The sequence below is a fragment of the Stegostoma tigrinum genome, chromosome 45 (assembly GCF_030684315.1).
Source record: "Stegostoma tigrinum isolate sSteTig4 chromosome 45, sSteTig4.hap1, whole genome shotgun sequence".
Classification (NCBI taxonomy): domain Eukaryota; kingdom Metazoa; phylum Chordata; class Chondrichthyes; order Orectolobiformes; family Stegostomatidae; genus Stegostoma; species Stegostoma tigrinum.
In genome coordinates this window covers 14,690,570-14,708,614 of record NC_081398.1, presented here as the reverse complement: position 1 = coordinate 14,708,614, position 18,045 = coordinate 14,690,570, and the positions used below count along the sequence as shown (strand labels likewise).

General features: G+C 48.9%; 1 protein-coding gene across 1 annotated transcript; it reads right to left on the bottom strand.

Moving 5' to 3' along the window:
• Positions 1-47: 47 nt before the first annotated feature.
• Positions 48-15,719, bottom strand: rangrf (RAN guanine nucleotide release factor). The gene is made up of 6 exons (XM_059642560.1): positions 15,653-15,719; positions 12,158-12,266; positions 10,580-10,696; positions 9,863-10,025; positions 9,214-9,308; positions 48-2,916 (listed from the first exon to the last, which is right to left on the bottom strand). Exons 2-6 carry the CDS (start codon positions 12,238-12,240, stop codon positions 2,778-2,780), a joined length of 597 nt encoding a protein of 198 aa, XP_059498543.1. The 5' UTR covers positions 12,241-12,266; positions 15,653-15,719; the 3' UTR covers positions 48-2,777.
• Between the last annotated feature and the right edge of the window lie 2,326 nt (positions 15,720-18,045).

The following is an 18,045-nucleotide window of genomic DNA, read 5'->3' as shown; positions in this document are numbered from 1 at the left end:
GACTTAAATAAATGACATCTGAGCAATTCAGACGGGAAGAAGGGAAAACAACAATTTGGGAAGTACATTTTCCAATGAGAGGCCTCTGCCTGCTTTTGGAATATCAGGAAACACGGTGGAAAATTCCCTCTGTGTCACGGAAACTAGTTTCATACCCTCTTCCAACACCACACAGATTAAAAACAACTGACATTGCAGAGTGGGGAGGGACCTTTCATAGGAGCAGGAAGTGGTCAGATACCAACTGTCCCGGTATCTCATGCCACCATGGCTGCTCTATGATTTAGCACCATCTCTGGTCAGTGAATTAACATATTGTTTTAATTGCCAGGTGCTCTGAAATAGCTTATTAAGTTATTAACACATAACCCATGAAGGAATAGTATATACTATGTGTCAAATAACTCAGGCCTTTACAACAACCCACCAAAGAATCCAGATTTGAAACAAATATTAAATTTCAAATCAATCATTCAGCCAACCAGCTAAAACTCACTAGGTAGCAGAGATGTCAGTGACTAGAAACTGCCTGTACACAGTTCACTTCCTGTCAGCTGGGCTGATTTCAGGCTGCCTAATTTTGACAGGTCATCAAACTACAGCTTGCTTTCATCCAGCCAACTGCCCACCACTGGGAGATAGGAAACATCCCACGGCCCTTACTACCAACAAGAGCCAGGGAATCCTCCCCCAGATGTCCTGGTTATTATCTCACAGCCAGTGGATTATCCAGTCACAAAACATCCTGCTGGTTGAGAGAGCTTCCTGTGTGTAATTTGGCTGCTGTGTTTCCTGCATCTGTAACTACACTTTAGAAGAACTATGCCATTGGTTGTACATTGCGTCAGAGCCATCTGAGCTGGTGAAAGTCACTGTATAAAAGAATATTTCACGGACATCCAGCTCCTGGAGATTCTTCCTGTGAACAGGCTGATGGCTGTAGCTGCCTCACCAAGTTCCACTGCGCAGTAGTTTACCCCTGGACAGGTTAGGTGAATAACAGGGGCTGTGGGCTGGCACATTCGGAATAGCCATTAATTTCATCCAGTGTGGCACTGAGCTAATGAGGTCATGGCACGTCAGGGTCACAAAAGGAAGACAGCGAGGATTCCCATGAGATAACCAGCTGTTAACTGGTAGAATGGTGGCTGGGAGAAAGGGCTGGATTGAGATGGTCGGCAAAGCATTCTAGTGCGGAAGAGGCACCCCTCTCCACACTGTCTCTCTACGCATACAGAGACTTACAGACACACAAACCAATTAACAGCCCAGTTTGGGAGGGTATCTAGATGGAACACAACTTTCAGAACAGCTTGAGATGGACAGGCTTCCTGGGTGAGGGCACAGCTGCACATGATGGTGATTCTCTCCATTAACAAAGAGTCTGCCAGCAAGACAAGTGGTGGACGGACAAGGAACGAGAAGGCAACCACAGCATGAGCAAAGGCACAGGGAGAAGTTGAAAGGAGCAGAGTGGGGGTAGTGTCTAAGTCAAAGGCATTGAAGTGATTGGGAAACTGCTAGGATTTGGCCAGGGGATGGCAAGTGGTTAGCACTGCTGCCTCACAACACCAGGGACCCGGGTTCGATTTCACCCTCGGGTAACTGTCTGTGTGGGATCTGCACATTCTTCCCGTGCCTGCGTGGGTTTCCTCCGGGTGCTCCGGTTTCTTCCCACAATCCAAAGATGTGCAGGCTTGGTGGATTAGCCATGCTATAGTGCCCAGGGGTGTTTAGGTTAGGTTGGTTAGACATGGGAAATGCAGGGGTATGGGAATGAGTCTGGGTAGGATACTCTTTGGAGAGGCGGTGTGGACTTGTTGGGCCGAATGGCCTGTGTCCACACTGTAGGGACTCTCTTACACTATGATTTGTAAAAACACTAGCCTACAGGGACAGCTGGAGTTGGATGAAATCAGAACCCTTACTGTTTACAAAAAACAGAAGATGCTGGAAAAGCCCAGCAGGTCTGACAGCATCCGTAAAGCAAATTCAGAATTAATGTTTCGGGTCCAGTGACCCTTCTTTAGATGGGTCCCTTCCCCTTTGTTTACCTTGGACAATTAAAATTGGACAAGGGAAGTATTATTGAGGGATTAAATGGAGTGAAATATTTGAATGCAGACAGACAGCCTTGCCAACATGGCTTCACATTTCACTGCCCTAATTATGTTTTTATAGCAATATTACAAAATTTCATGGAATTTAGAAGATTAAAGGGTGGCTTAATCAAAGTTTTAAAGCTATTGAGGGAAGCAAGTATAGTGGAAAGAGACAGAAATTGCTTTGAGTGGTTGGAAAATCCGAGATTCTAATGCAGAGAATGAAAATGAAGACCTTTCAGGAGTATCAGAAGCAATCACTTTGACCTAGTGAAGGTGATCGAAATTTGGAACTCTCCTCCACAAACATCACTGATGCATGATCACTTGTTGATTTTAAATCTGAGATTTTCCTTTTGATGACCAATGGTATAAAGGAGTATCGGCAAAGATATGAGGAGTTAGATTACAGATCAGCCAAGAATTTCAATGAATGGTGGAACAGGCTCCAGGGGCTGAATGGTCTCCTCTTATTCCTGTTAGCAAGTCTGTATTACCTAACAGTATGGATACCTCATCCTCTTTCAACGAAAGCTCCCGTCCACGATTGAAAAATCCACCTGCGTACTTGTCCACAATGGCGTTTGTCACAGTCTGGGCACCATGCGCAAGCAGAAGATGACCGAGACTCTCGCCGTCCCCACAGTGCAATGTCTAACCACAAAGCACAGGTGTTCAGGAGAAAATGGTCGGATCCAGGAGCCGGAAGGACTGCACGGTGGTGCGGAACTGCTGCAGGGTCCAGTGTGGCGCAGCACTGGCAGACATCCCTCCTGATTGCACAGAACTCCCACCCACACTGCTGCTAAACGGACTAGTGTTGGGACAGAGAAAAAAAGAGGGAAAAAAAAAAGAGAGCCACAGTTAAAAAAAATAACTGTCCCAAGAATTGCTACAAATGTCGAAGAGCTTGGACACATCAGGATAGCTTTAAAACTTTAGAATATAGCAACATCTGAATTAGGAAAAGGCCATTCAGCTTGCCCTGCCATTCAATCAGATTATGGTCAATCTCACATGGCCACAATTCCACCTTCCAGGGAGGAAAGAAACACACTGACACTTTATCGGAGGCTGCACTGATGATGTTACCCAGCAGGGTAATGAAACGTCTACGGAATAACAAACCAAATCAATCAGTGAGCCAACCAGCCTCAACACCCACAACCCGAGCTACAAATCTACTCCAAAACCTTAGACTCCACCTTTATGTCTGCCATGAAAGGCAAAATCATACTTAACTTGTAGAACAGATAAGGGAGAACCAGTGGATTTGGATTTTCAGAAGCATTTTGATAATGTCCTTCATATGGTTTTCGTGGGAAATGTATACAAAATGAGGGGTAATATATTGGCATAGACTGTTGGAATAAATCAATCGTTTTTCTGAGTGGTAGGCAGTATCTAGCAGGGTCCTGCAGGGGTCAGTGCTTGGGTCCCAGTTACATATGATATATATGAATGACCAGGAAAGAACCAAGTTTGATGACAACACGTAACTAGTTGGGACCGTAAATTGTGAACAGAATTCCAAGAGGCTCAAACTGATGCAGACAAGACCAGCAAATGAGGAAACACGTGGCAGATGCAATACAATACAGCTAAACATGAAGTTATACACTTCGGTGTGAAAAATAGAAAAGAATATTATTTAAGTGGTGATATATTGGGAAATGTGACTGTACAAAGGGTGTTCTTGTTCATCAGTCAATGAAAATACAGGTACAACAAGTAATGAAGAAGGCAAATGGTATCTTGGCCATTATTGCAAGGAGATTGGAGTTCAGAAGTATGAACGCCTTAATGGAGCCATACAGAGCTTGGTGAGACCTCACTTGGCGTATTGTGTACAGTTTTGGTCTCCCTACCTAAGGGAGGTTACTCTTGCCAGAGAAGGAGGGCAGTGAACACTTACTAAGCTGATACCGAGGACAGCACAACTGTCCAACAAGGACAGACCAGTTCAGCTGGGCCTGTCTTTTCTAGAATTTAGAAGAATGAGAAAGGGGATCAAAGTAAAATGTATAATTTTTTTAAACAGCTTCGAAGGGATGAGACAGTGAGGATGTCTTCTGTGGCTGGGGAGTCTACAACCAGGGGACATTGTCTCAGGATTCAGGATAGATCATTCAGGACTGAGATGAAGAAACACTTCTTCACTCAAAGGGTGACAAAGCTGTGGAATTCTCTACCATGAAAGGCAGTGCAGGTCAAGTCACTGAATAAATTCAAGAAAGAAACAGACACTTTTATATTTCAATTGCATCAAAGGATTAGAGAGTATAGTAATATGATCTTGAGAGAGAGGATAAACCATGACTACACTTAATGGTGGGGCAGGGTTGAAAGGTCAAATTGTCTCCCCCTGGTTTCTATATCCCTCCATGTCCTTTGATTCACTCACTGATCAACAACCTGCCTAACCCGGCCATGAATATATTCCATGACCCAAACTTTTTTGTTCTGAGAGGGGAAGAAAAATTCCAAACGGTAATGACAAAACGGTCTAGAGGGGTAAGTTTTTTTTTAAACACAGAGGGAGCGGGGAGGGTATGGAACAGGTTGCCAGACTGGTGGTGGTAGTAAGTACAGGTGTCATTTAAGAAACATTTAGATAGGTACATGGATAAGATAGGTATGGAGAGATAGGAATCAAACACGGGTAAATGGGACTACTTCAATTGTGAAAATTAGACAGCATGGGCACGTTGGGCCAGCTGGCCTGCTTCCATGCTGTAGTCTTCTATGACTCAATGACCTTTTGAAAGAATAAATTCCTGTTCACCACCCACCACAGCACTACCCCTACCCCACCCCACCCCCGTCTTAAATGGCAGATGCCTTATTTTTAAACTGTGTCCTCTGGCTCCATTCTCTCCCAACCAGGGACAACATCCACCCTCCCTGTATCAGAATCTTGTATTTCAACAGGATCACCTCTCATTCTTCGAAACTCCAACCAGTATAGTCCCAAGCTGTTCAACCTTTCCTCGAAGAGTTGGCACCACCAAATGTACTGGGCTCTCAGCTATTCCACAACCTTTTTGTGCATGGGAAGATCCCAAGTACAGCACTTAGCCAAATGGTCAGTTTGTCTACTTTTTGGTTGTTGGGTGAGGACCTGGAACAGATTCCAACCCCATCCTCCCCTTCTTCACGTAGACTACTGGGATCTTCCAATTCTGCCTGAACGGCCGGACTATATTTTTGTGATATTGGTGTAATTTCAGACCTGACATGCGGTGAGTGGAGAAGGTGATTGGGCAGAATTTCTGATTTTGGAATTCTGGCTCTTAAAGTTTTCCTCTTCTGGGAGTACTTGCTTCACCTCATATCTCTAAAGTTTTAGATTAAATTAAAAAGAGAAGGATCACTTGATCAATTATCAGCTCCATTAATATTATATCCGGTGACCTCTGGGATGAGGACAGATAAAATTGAATGAAAACTGTTCTTTTTTTCCATATAATTCCCTCCAATCTGAAGAATGGTATCTTGGATAAGCAGGGAAAAAGCCATGAGTCTTATAAGAGAAGGAGGAACAGGAGAAATGAGAGTTTCTTTAAGCTCCAACAGGAGACACCTGAAGCAGATCTTAAAAAGAGTTTATAAAACAGTTGAGGGAATGTAGTAGGGCCAGATTTTTATTTCTAAATTAAGTTCAGCAATGGAATAAGGAGTTAGTGGATTCAGACTGGTTGAAGAGTGAGTTTTGGCAGAGATAAGAAAATTCTTCATGCAGAGAATGATCAAAGTGTTGAACTATGGTTACAAGTGCTTGTGTAAGTCAAAGCCCTGAAATAATTTCAGAAACAAGTAAACAAAACTAGTGTTTCAATGGAGGGCTTCTGTAGCACTCTGGTTGGGAGGACGGACCAAAGCACCTTCCTTCTCTAACTGGTGAAGTCATGAAAATGACATAGAAGCAGAGGGGAGATGGTGGGTGGCTTGAACAGAAGCTGAGAGTCTGATGCATAAAATAGAACCTTGATCTCCTTAGCAAAACATAAACTTATTCGTATTTAATATTCATTAGTTGTTTAAATTCAGATCTACATAGGGGTACATAGATTATTTGCTGTGGAACAGTTGTAGGAACTTGGTGTGTGACTGAGGTATTAAAATGAACACTTCACATCTGTCTTTACCAAGCTGCCCAGACTACAGTGGACAAGAAGAGGAAATTCAGTCCCTGGAAGTGTGAGATTAGATACACTGGTGTATAAAGTTGACAAGGGACCAGATGCGATGCGCTCAATATTAACGGACGGTGCAACCGTAATCTCTCAGTCTTCTCTACACTCAGGGGAGTAGCAGAAGACTAAAGAATCACTAACATTATGCCTTTGTTCAAAAGAAATTGGAAAGATAAACCCAGAAATTACAGATCAGCCAGTTTCATTTCACCAATGGGGAATCTTTTAGAAACAATAACTCTAGATAGAGTTAATAGTCAAATTGAAAAGCATGAACTAGTTAAGGGGAACTGACATGGATTACAGAAGGAAAACGGTGTTTGATTATTTGCTGGAGTTTCCAGAAGACGGGATAACAAAGACGGCTGATTGAGAGTAACACTATTGGTGTACATGGATTCCCTATGTACGTTTGACATAACACCACACACCAGACTGGAGGAAAGCTATAGGTTGTGGAATAACAGGGACATTAGTAACAAGAACAGAAAATTTGCTGCGTGAAAGCAAACAGATAGTAATGGTCAATGGATATGGAGGAGGATGGTCTGTGTTGTAGTACTCCAGAGGTGGGCATTGGAGCATTTGCTTTCCTGAAATGTATTAATGATCTCGATCATGGTGTGCTGGAGGCAACTTTAAAGTTGTGGATGATACATATCTTATAGTGAGGTGTGAGGTGATACATTTTGGTTGGAAGAACACTGAAAGGATGTTATTCTATAGAGGGTGCAGAGCAGAGTGAGCCAGGTTTAAATTTGCATTATTAAAAGGTTACAAGACAGGTGAAGAAAACTTTATTAATAGGAGCATGGAGCACAACATAAAAGAGGTGATGCTGAACAAGACACATGGAGACCTCAGCTGCAGCACTGTGTACAGTTTGTGGGTGCCGCATCGCAGGAATGATGTGAATGTGTTGGAGGGAGGGGGGTGGGGGGAGGGAGAGATACAGGTTTACAATAATAGATCCAGGAATGAGGCACTCTTTGACGGGGGGGGGGGGGGGGGGAAAGGAGAGAAAGGGGGGGGGGGGAGGAGGAGAGAAGGGGGGGGGGGAGAAAGGGGGGGGGAGAGAGAGAGAGGGGGGGGAGAGAGAGAGAGGGGGGGGAGAGAGAGAGAGGGGGGGGGAGAGAGAGAGAGAGGGGGGGGAGAGAGAGAGAGAGAGGGGGGGGAGAGAGAGAGAGAGGGGGGGGAGAGAGAGAGAGAGGGGGGGAGAGAGAGAGGGGGGGGAGAGAGAGAGAGGGGGGGGAGAGAGAGAGAGGGGGGGGAGAGAGAGAGAGGGGGGGGAGAGAGAGAGAGGGGGGGGAGAGAGAGAGAGGGGGGGAGAGAGAGAGAGGGGGGGGAGAGAGAGAGAGGGGGGGGAGAGAGAGAGAGGGGGGGGAGAGAGAGAGAGGGGGGGGAGAGAGAGAGAGGGGGGGGAGAGAGAGAGAGGGGGGGGAGAGAGAGAGAGGGGGGGGAGAGAGAGAGAGGGGGGGAGAGAGAGAGAGGGGGGGGAGAGAGAGAGAGGGGGGGGAGAGAGAGAGAGGGGGGGGAGAGAGAGAGAGGGGGGGGAGAGAGAGAGAGGGGGGGGAGAGAGAGAGAGGGGGGGGAGAGAGAGAGAGAGGGGGGGGAGAGAGAGAGGGGGGGGGAGAGAGAGAGAGGGGGGGGAGAGAGAGAGAGGGGGGGGAGAGAGAGAGAGGGGGGGGAGAGAGAGAGAGGGGGGGGGAGAGAGAGAGAGGGGGGGGAGAGAGAGAGAGGGGGGGAGAGAGAGAGAGGGGGGGGAGAGAGAGAGAGGGGGGGAGAGAGAGAGGGGGGGAGAGAGAGAGAGAGGGGGGGGGAGAGAGAGAGGGGAGAGAGTGGGGGGGGGGAGAGAGAGAGGGGGGGGGAGAGAGAGAGGGGGGGGGGAGAGAGAGGGGGGGGGGGGAGAGAGAGGGGGGGGGGGAGAGAGAGGGGGGGGGGGAGAGAGAGGGGGGGGGGGAGAGAGAGGGGGGGGGGAGAGAGAGGGGGGGGGGGAGAGAGAGGGGGGGGGGGGGGGGAGAGAGAGGGGGGGGGGGAGAGAGTGGGGGGGGGGAGTGAGAGGGGGGGGGGGGGGGGAGTGAGAGGGGGGGGGGGGGAGAGAGGGGGGGGGGAGAGTGAGTGGGGGGGGGGGAGTGAGAGGGGGGGGGGTGAGAGAGGGGGGGGGGGTGGAGAGGGGGGGGGGTGGAGAGGGGGGGGGGGGAGAGAGGGGGGGGGGAGTGAGAGGGGGGGGGGTGTGAGGGGGGGGGGGAGTGGGGGGGGTGAGAGTGGGGGGGGGAGTGAGGGGGGGGGGAGAGAGAGGGGGGGGGGGAGGTGGGGGGGGGAAAGGGGGGGGGGAGAATGGGGGGGGAGATTTGGGGGGGGAGAAAGGGGGGGGGAGTAAAGGGGGGGGGAGTATTAGGGGGGGGTGGTTGAAGGGGGGGGGTGGAGTTAAGGGGGGGGGTGAAAAGGGGGGGGTGGAGAAAAGGGGGGGGTGAGAAAATGGGGGGGGGGGAGAAAAGGGGGGGGGGAGAAAAAGGGCTGGGGGGGGAGAGAGGAGGAGAAAAAGGGGGGGGTACCACCAGAAACTGTACTTGAGGCAGATTCAGAGGTACTTAAGAAGGCACTAGATGATTATTTCAATAGAAACAACGTACAGGGTCATGGAAAAAGCAGGGGAGCATGAAGTCGCGTTGCATATTCAGAGAGCAGGATGGCCTCCTTCTGCACTGCAATACAGCTGACAGTCTGAGAACTTCTCAAAAGCTTCGGCATGGTGTACTAATCTCAAAAGAGCAGCAGAAGCAGGTACAGTAGGAAATTTTGAAAGAAGAAGAAATACAGGTACTTGAAAAAGAAGCTTTTGCAGGCTTCTGGGCAAAAAAAATTCCATTACTTCCTCAGTCTTTCTCCTTCCAAGCTAGTTAGTGATGAAGTACCTGATTACTGTCGGATCATTAAATGTGATGAGGATATCAGTGGAGTACTGTGGGAGTCTGAACAGTGCCAGGTGAATTGTCACAGTATTTCTAGCCTGTAACAAAAAATGGACAAAAGTAGAATAAGATAAAACAGACAAATCACATCATTCACACACTAGCCTGATGATCTCTGTAGCTGTAACTATGAGCTGTACTTACTGACTTCAGTGTTACAATGCTCTCCCAATCTCAGAGATTATCCCAAACTCTGCTGTCCCACATACTAACCTAATCAAGTGCCATTCAACCCCTATTCATACATTGACTATACTCCCCTTCGGCAAAGTCTGTTCAAAAACACTCATCTTTCAGTCCCTGGCTGCCACCCAATCTCCTACAACCTTCACCTGATGGGTGCAATCTCCAACCCCACACTCTCTGACCTCCTTCAATCCCATCTTTTTGCACTTCCACACTTTTAATGACTCCACTTTTTGCAGCTGGACATTCAGCTGCCTGCACACCCACAGAAACTATTTCCCACCCCCAACCCCACCAAACAGCGACTCCCTTTTAAACTTCCCTCTTCGTCTGAACACTTAGTTACCCATCTCTAATATCTCCCGCTGGTGGACAGACCTTGGCAAGCTGTCCACCTGCCACACACCTGCTCATTGAATTTAGCCACCTGCTGCCTCCCAGAGAGGAGCCAGGCGCTGCTGGGATCTTGTAGTGTAATCTGGTCACTGCCAACAGGCTCCACACTCAGAATCTCTGTGCTGTCCATACCGCTCACATCGTTACTGCTCGCAATATCAGCAAAATGGTACCTGACAACACAAAGAAGCACTGAATCTCAAGCAACAACTTGTATTTGTATAGCTAGAGCAGCAAGGGAGAATCCCAGCCAATCCCATCAAACAAGAGAGGATTCCAACCAATCCCCAATCAATCAAGAGAGGATTCCAATCAATCAAGGGAGAATGCCAGCCAATCCCATTAAACAAGAGAGGATTCCAATCAATCAAGGGAGAATGCCAGCCAATCCCATTAAACAAGAGAGGATTCCAATCAATCCCCAATCAACATGGCAGAATCACAGCCAATCCTGATTCGCCAAGAGCCATGGACAGTTTGTGTCTGAGCCCATAAGGATTATGTTGCTTTTTTTAAAAATAGGCATGTCACAAACCATGCCTTTTTTTGGCTATTCTCAGACTGTGGCTCGTGCTTGCCCTTTCAATTTTGGTGCTGTTGGTGCCACGGGTTTTCACCCTTCTCTTACCTCACTCTGTGCACAGCTTCCCATTCCTTCTCTCTGCAGCTCCCACCCCCTAACCACCTGGAGCAGGCTAGTACACATCCTGCTGGTGCAGTCACTGACCTGGCTGCTTCCTGATCAGGAACGTGATTCTGGTGTTCTAGCAGCTCGATGACGATGCTCTGGTCCGTATTACTGTGAGCAAATACTTCCTGGTTATCAGGGATTTCACGGATTTCGCTTGAGAAGAGAAAGAGGCCAAAATAAAAATGTAACACAATGTGTTCCAGTCAGATGGCGTGTGGGTCGGTAGCAATTCTCCTATGTATCTGCTACCCTTGTCCTTCTAGATGGAAACGGTCATTGGGTTTGAAATGTACTGTCTACAGAGCTTTGGGTATTGAGTGTAAGATTCCTGATTGAAAATGTTAACCTGGTCTAATCAGGTTGCCCTGGCTGACAGATTTGAACAGGATTTTCAGAGACTCTCAGGACTCTAGGGACTAGCTCTAAGCTGGCTGGTCAGAATCCATGTACTGTGCATGTATAAATAAAGGGTGGCTTGGTGATAGGATACGGCCTCCATGCAATTATTTCATCATGCCAATTAGTTGGGCTGCTTTGTTCTGGATGATGCCAAATTCTTGAGTGTTGCTGGAGTTGCACCCATCCAGGTAAGTGGAGCGTTAATCTTTACTGAATGACCTCATCACTTCAGGCAATAAAGGTTAACAGTAAATGTTGGCCTTGCCAGGGAAGCCCACGTGTTGTGAATTAATAAATAACAATCAAATAAGTTCCTAACCTTGCTGATTGCTCATGCTGAGAGTTTGGTAAGTCAGAAGGCAAGTCAAATGTCTGAAATTACATAGTCTCTGACTTTCACATGTACCCAAGCATTAATCCTGTCACAGGAGGTAGATTTCTGGGCGGTGGTGACCTGTCGCCCAGATACCACCTCTGCCTCTCCAATCTCTGAATGGACATGAGCAGTGAGGGATTGAAGAATCAAAACAAACAGTGGGGTTACCCTGTCCTGGTATTCTCTTCATTTGTTCATGGGATGTAAGTGTCACTGGGCAACGCCAACATTTGTTACCCATCCCCAACTACCCTCAAACGGAATAGTTTGCTGTTTTCAGAGGGCAGTTAAGAGTCAACCACGTTGTAGGCCAGATCAGGTAAGGATGTTGGATTTCCTTCCCTAAAGAGAATTAGTGAATCAGACTGGGGTTTTACAACAATCAATGGTCACTATTACTGAAACCAGCTTTATATCTCAGAGTTATTAGTTCAATTTAAATTCCACCAGCTGCCATGATGGAATCCGAACTTGTGCCCCCAGATCATTAACTTTGGGCCTCTGGATAGCAATGTACCAATTCACCTTCCTCATCCCTCATTCACCCCGACCCAGAATAAAAAGCAAATGTAATGACGCCCATGTAACCACTGTCAATTGTCACAAGTACTCATTTGGTGCACCTAGGGACGGAAATCTGCAATCCTAACCCGGTCTGGCCTAAACTCTGTGACTCCATAACAATGTGGGTGACTTTTAACTGTCCTCTAGGCAATGAGGGACAGGCAAGAAATGCTTAGTATGAAAAAAAGTCTCATTTTCTGAAGGCAAAATACTGACTGACAGGGAGTTGCACTGAAGTCAAGATTGTATATTTTAATCACAAACTTCTTGCCTACCTGACATCAACTGAGTGAGGGGGGATAATCGCTGAAAAAGAGCCTCCAAACAGTAAATGAGGGACATCACTGTTCATCGCCATGTCAACTGGTTTCACACAATATATCACTGAAGAGAGGGACAGCAACAGCACAGGTTTAGATACAGAGTAAAGCTTCTTCTATTCTTTTAAACTGAGAGTAAACGGAGAGTAAGAGTACCTCTGCACTGTTCCTATCAAACACTTGGAGCACAGCGATAGTAGGGTTTTATATAGAATAAAGCTCTCTCTACTCTCTTGAACTGAAAGTAAGAACCTTCTCTACTCTTTTGAACCAAATATAAATGGAAAATAAAGCCCCCACTCAATATTTTTCCCAATGAACACTCAGCAGAGTTACAGCACAGACCAGGTAGAGTTGAAGCCTCATGTCCACTTTAAACTAAAAGTAAAGCTTCTTCTATAGGGGCAGTTAGATACGGAATAAAGCTTCCTCCACTCTAAAGTAAAACTTTACTTACACTGAAGATTTATTTATTTAAACTGAAGGTACCTTCCCCTCAGCCCCCCAAACACTCCTCGAAAAGGTACAGCAAAGGGTTTGGTAGAGAGTAAATCTTCCTCTTATTTTTAAAACTGAAATTAGAACTCCCACAACATTGACCCCATCAAACACTTCCAGGACATGCACAGCATAGAGTTAGATACAGAATAAAGCGCTGTCTACTCTTTTGAACTGAAAGTAAAGCCTCCTCTACTGATTTTAAATAAATGTAATGTTCTCTCAACACTGTCCCCCTGGTGTCTGCACTCCATGGACAGGTGCAGCACGAGGCTGCAGACAGAATAAAGCTCCCTCTAGTTGTCAGAGATAATGGGAACTGCAGATGCTGGAGATTCCAAGATAATAAAATGTGAGGCTGGATGAACACAGCAGGCCAAGCAGCATCTCAGGAGCACAAAAGCTGACGTTTCGGGCCTAGACCCTTCATCAGAGAGGGGGATGGGGGGAGGGAACTGGAATAAATAGGGAAAGAGGGGGAGGCGGACCGAAGATGGAGAGTAAAGAAGATAGGTGGAGAGAGTGTAGGTGGGGAGGTAGGGAGGGGATAGGTCAGTCCAGGGAAGACGGACAGGTCAAGGAGGTGGGATGAGGTTAGTAGGCAGCTGGGGGTGCGGCTTGGGGTGGGAGGAAGGGATGGGTGAGAGGAAGAACCGGTTAGGGAGGCAGAGACAGGTTGGACTGGTATTGGGATGCAGTGGGTGGGGGGGAAGAGCTGGGCTGGTTGTGTGGTGCAGTGGGGGGAGGGGATGAACTGGGCTGGTTTAGGGATGCAGTAGGGGAAGGGGAGATTTTGAAACTGGTGAAGTCCACATTGATACCATATGGCTGCAGGGTTCCCAGGCGGAATATGAGTTGCTGTTCCTGCAACCTTCGGGTGGCATCATTGTGGCAGTGCAGGAGGCCCATGATGGACATGTCATCAAGAGAATGGGAGGGGGAGTGGAAATGGTTTGCGACTGGGAGGTGCAGTTGTTTGTTGCGAACTGAGCGGAGGTGTTCTGCAAAGCGGTCCCCAAGCCTCCGCTTGGTTTCCCCAGTGTCCACTGTACCCGGTGCGGCTTCCTCTACATTGGGGAAACCAAGCGGAGGCTTGGGGACCGCTTTGCAGAACACCTCCGCTCAGTTCGCAACAAACAACTGCACCTCCCAGTCGCAAACCATTTCCACTCCCCCTCCCATTCTCTTGATGACATGTCCATCATGGGCCTCCTGCACTGCCACAATGATGCCACCCGAAGGTTGCAGGAACAGCAACTCATATTCCGCCTGGGAACCCTGCAGCCATATGGTATCAATGTGGACTTCACCAGTTTCAAAATCTCCCCTTCCCCTACTGCATCCCTAAACCAGCCCAGTTCATCCCCTCCCCCCACTGCACCACACAACCAGCCCAGCTCTTCCCCCCCACCCACTGCATCCCAAAACCAGTCCAACCTGTCTCTGCCTCCCGAACCGGTTCTTCCTCTCACCCATCCCTTCCTCCCACCCCAAGCCGCACCCCCAGCTGCCTACTAACCTCATCCCACCTCCTTGACCTGTCCGTCTTCCCTGGACTGACCTATCCCCTCCCTACCTCCCCACCTACACTCTCTCCACCTATCTTCTTTACTCTCCATCTTCGGTCCGCCTCCCCCTCTTTCCCTATTTATTCCAGTTCCCTCCCCCCATCCCCCTCTCTGATGAAGGGTCTAGGCCCGAAACGTCAGCTTTTGTGCTCCTGAGATGCTGCTTGGCCTGCTGTGTTCATCCAGCCTCACATTTTATTATCCCTCTAGTTGTCAATAGCTTTTCCTTGACGACAATTATTACTGGAACACAGTAGGTTCGCACTTGCACTGAGTCAAGATTGGGACACTGTCATGATTTGCACAGGCGTACTGGGTACAATAGACAGTGAATCTCAGCAACTGTGACTCTCATTGGGATAAAGATCCACCAGAAATGACTTTTCTGGTACACTGTTGGAGTGAAGACCATTGGGGGGTCGGGGGGGTCGCAGGGAGATGCTTGGACAACACTGGCAGGGAGAGCTCCAGGGTCTGGGACACACTGGCCGTTCCAGCATTCCACTGGCACCGGGCGCTCTGCTGGCCCTGACCCCCACTGGCACTGGGCGTTCCGCTGGCCCTGACCCCCACTGGCACTGGGCACTCCGCTGGCCCTGACACCCACTGGCACTGGGCGCTCCGCCGGCCCTGACACACACTGGCACTGGGCGCTCCGCCGGCCCTGACCCTCACTGGCACCGGGCGCTCCACCAGCCCTGACCCTCAGTGGCACTGAGCGTTCCGCCGGCCCTGACCCCCACTGGCACCGGGCGCTCCGCTGGCCCTCACCCCCACTGGCACCGGGCGCTCCGCTGGCCCTGACCCCCACTGGCACCGGGCGCTCCGCTGGCCCTCACCCCCACTGGCACCGGGCGCTCCGCTGGCCCTCACCCCCGCTGGCCCTCACCCCCACTGGCACCGGGCGCTCCGCTGGCCCTGACCCCCACTGGCACTGGGCGCTCCGCTGGCCCTCACCCCCACTGGCACCGGGTGCTCCGCTGGCCCTGACCCCCACTGGCACCGGGCGCTCCGCTGGCCCTCACCCCCACTGGCACCGGGCACTCCGCTGGCCCTGACCCCCACTGGCACCGGGCGCTCCGCTGGCCCTGACCCCCACTGGCACCGGGCGCTCCGCTGGCCCTCACCCCCACTGGCACCGGGCGCTCCGCTGGCCCTGACCCCCACTGGCAATCCCACCACCCCGCGGAAATGCTGGGGGACACCACATGCAGCACACTCCAGGGATCCTGTGGCCACAGCTGTCACCAATGTTAACCATTGTAGGCCCCGGGCGGGGAATTCAAATCCTCGGAGTTTGGCAAAGACCGGAGCCGCCTGAGAGAGGACAGAGCCCGGCCCCGTCGTTGTAATTACTCCTAGAGCCGTAGTCGACCAACTTTACCTGTTCTCCCTGTGCCACCGGGGCCTGGGCCGAGAATACCCGAGCGTGACCCGTAATCGCGGAAGCGGGACTGGGAAATCCGAACGGTGACGGAAATACCCGAGCGACGCCGGCGTTATCCGAGCGGGTCCGAAAACATCCGAGCGGGTCCCGGAAAAACCCGAGCTAGGCCGGAAATGACCTCCTTTAACCGGAACTACCCGTGCCAACTCTGATGAAGGGTCTAGGCCCGAAACGTCAGCTTTTGTGCTCCTGAGATGCTGCTTGGCCTGCTGTGTTCATCCAGCCTCACATTTTATTATCTCGGAAATAATGTTGGGGCACTTGCATACAGCCGAAGTTCTGGTGCCAGGCTATTGATCGTTCCTGTTAATGGAGGACAACAACAACAGAAATTTGACTTCTTGAGGAAGTAGTAGCTTATCCCCAATTTAAAGTTGATCATAGGCTGTTCTCATTGGAAAGGGATGACTGGTGGGTCACCTTGCCTCTGGCAATAGTATTGGGGTCATGAGTAACAACGCTGACTGTACCGGAGGGGGGTGGTATTGTGACCATTATTACTGGCTGTGTCAACAGTAATGTTTGTGCTGAGACCATCATTAATGGCTTCAGGTTAAAACAGAGACGGATCCTAAACAAGGCCTCACGCCTAAAATGTATTGCTTGACCTGAGATATCGCCTCTTCTATACACTGATACAAACTTTAGTTATCTCGGGGAAATCACCTGAAAGAATTTCTGGGATTTGTATTTTAATCAATGGAAACCTGCATCTCCTTGCTAACTGATTAAAGATTCAACAGGAGGCGGTCAGTAGGCCAATTTTAGGGTTGTTACCTTTCTGCTTATAAATTCTTTGTCGGTATACCCCTCTTCCACCGTATACCTGAGGAAAGAGCAGAGGTCCAAAAGCTAGTGCCTTCAAATGAACCTAAGGGTCCTGATCCAAAATATCAACTTTTCTGCTCCTCTGATGCTGCCTGGCCTGCTGTGCTCCTCCCCTACACAGTATGTTATACTTGACTCCAGCCTCAGCAGTTCTTACTATCTCAGACTATAACCTAGTGTTGAGTGATTTTTGACCTGGAACAATGGACCACAGGAACAGGCCCTTCGGCCCTCCAAGCCTGCGCCGACATATTTTGCCCTTCCATCCTAAAGTTGTCCTCATTTACAGGATCCATATCCCTCAATTCCCTTCCCATTCATGTATTCGTCCAGGTGTTTCATTAATGCTGCCATTGTGTCTGCTGAGGTTGTTGGCTTGCCGAATTGGTTTGTTGTTCTGCAGACGTTTCGTTACCATGCTGGATAACATCATCAGTGAAGAACAACAAACCAGCTCGGCGAGCCAACCAACCTTAACACCCACAACCTGAGCTACAAATCTACTCGAAAACCCGATGTGTCTGCTTCCACCACCTCCCCTGGCAGTGTGTTCCAGGCACTCACCTCCCACATTTGTGTGAAAAATGTGCCCCACACATCTCTTTTAAACGCTTGCCGTCCCCTTCGCATCTTGAACCTGTGCCCCGTAGTAATTGGTCCTTCCACCCTGGAAAAAAGGCCTCATATTTTACACTCTATCCACGTCATTCACAATCTTATAAACTTTATCAGGTCACCCTTCAACCTCCTGCATTCCAGTGAAAGCAAACCCAGACTATCCAAGCTAACACGGTGTGAGGCTGGATGAACACAACAGGCCAAGCAGCATCAGAGGAGCAGGAAAGTTTAATGTTTCGGGTTGGGACTCTTCTTCAGAAAAAATGTCACTAGAATTAATGACACTATGAAGAATGATATAATTGCTTTGACCAGTATTACAGGCACTAGGAACAATAATACTGGTGCTTTGATCAGGCTTACTAGCACCATGAGCGATAATACTGGGTTGTGCCAACATTACTGACACTATGAACAATCATACTGGTGTTGTAACAAGAGTATTGAAACTCTGAACTGTTGCAGTGATGGTATTACTGTCAGAAGGCCTCTAACAGGAGGATGCAATGGCCTGCTGTGTTCATCCAGCTCCACACTTTGTTACCTAAGAGCCCAAGCTGTTAGGATAAAGGGATTGGCTGACTGGCAGAAGGCAGTGTCCAGCTCCTACACTCCTCTGTATCTCTGTAACCTCCTCCAATCTCCATAACCGTCTGAAATGTTTGTACTCCTTTAATTCCACCCACTTGAGCATACCCCGATTTTCTTTGCACCTAACTGCGCCTTCAGTTATCGGGCCTTGCGCTCTGAAATTTCCTCCCTCAATCTTTCTGTCTTAATCTTTCCTTGTCAAAACCTTTGACCAACAATAGTTCGGTGAGTTCGATAGGATCTCCCGGTGTGGCCCAGCATTAGTATTTGTTTAAGATAACAAGGTGTAGAGC

Excerpts from the sequence above, each read along its gene's own strand:
- rangrf (XM_059642560.1), bottom strand. The coding sequence starts at position 12,240 with ATGGCGATGAACAGTGATGTCCCTCATTTACTGTTTGGAGGCTCTTTT. Across the intron at positions 10,697-12,157 it reads CCTCACTCAGTTGATGTCAG|CGAAATCCGTGAAATCCCTG; the intron begins GTAGGCAAGAAG and ends TCTCTTCTCAAG. Across the intron at positions 9,309-9,862 it reads TGGCTAAATTCAATGAGCAG|GCTAGAAATACTGTGACAAT; the intron begins GTGTGTGGCAGG and ends TTTTTGTTACAG.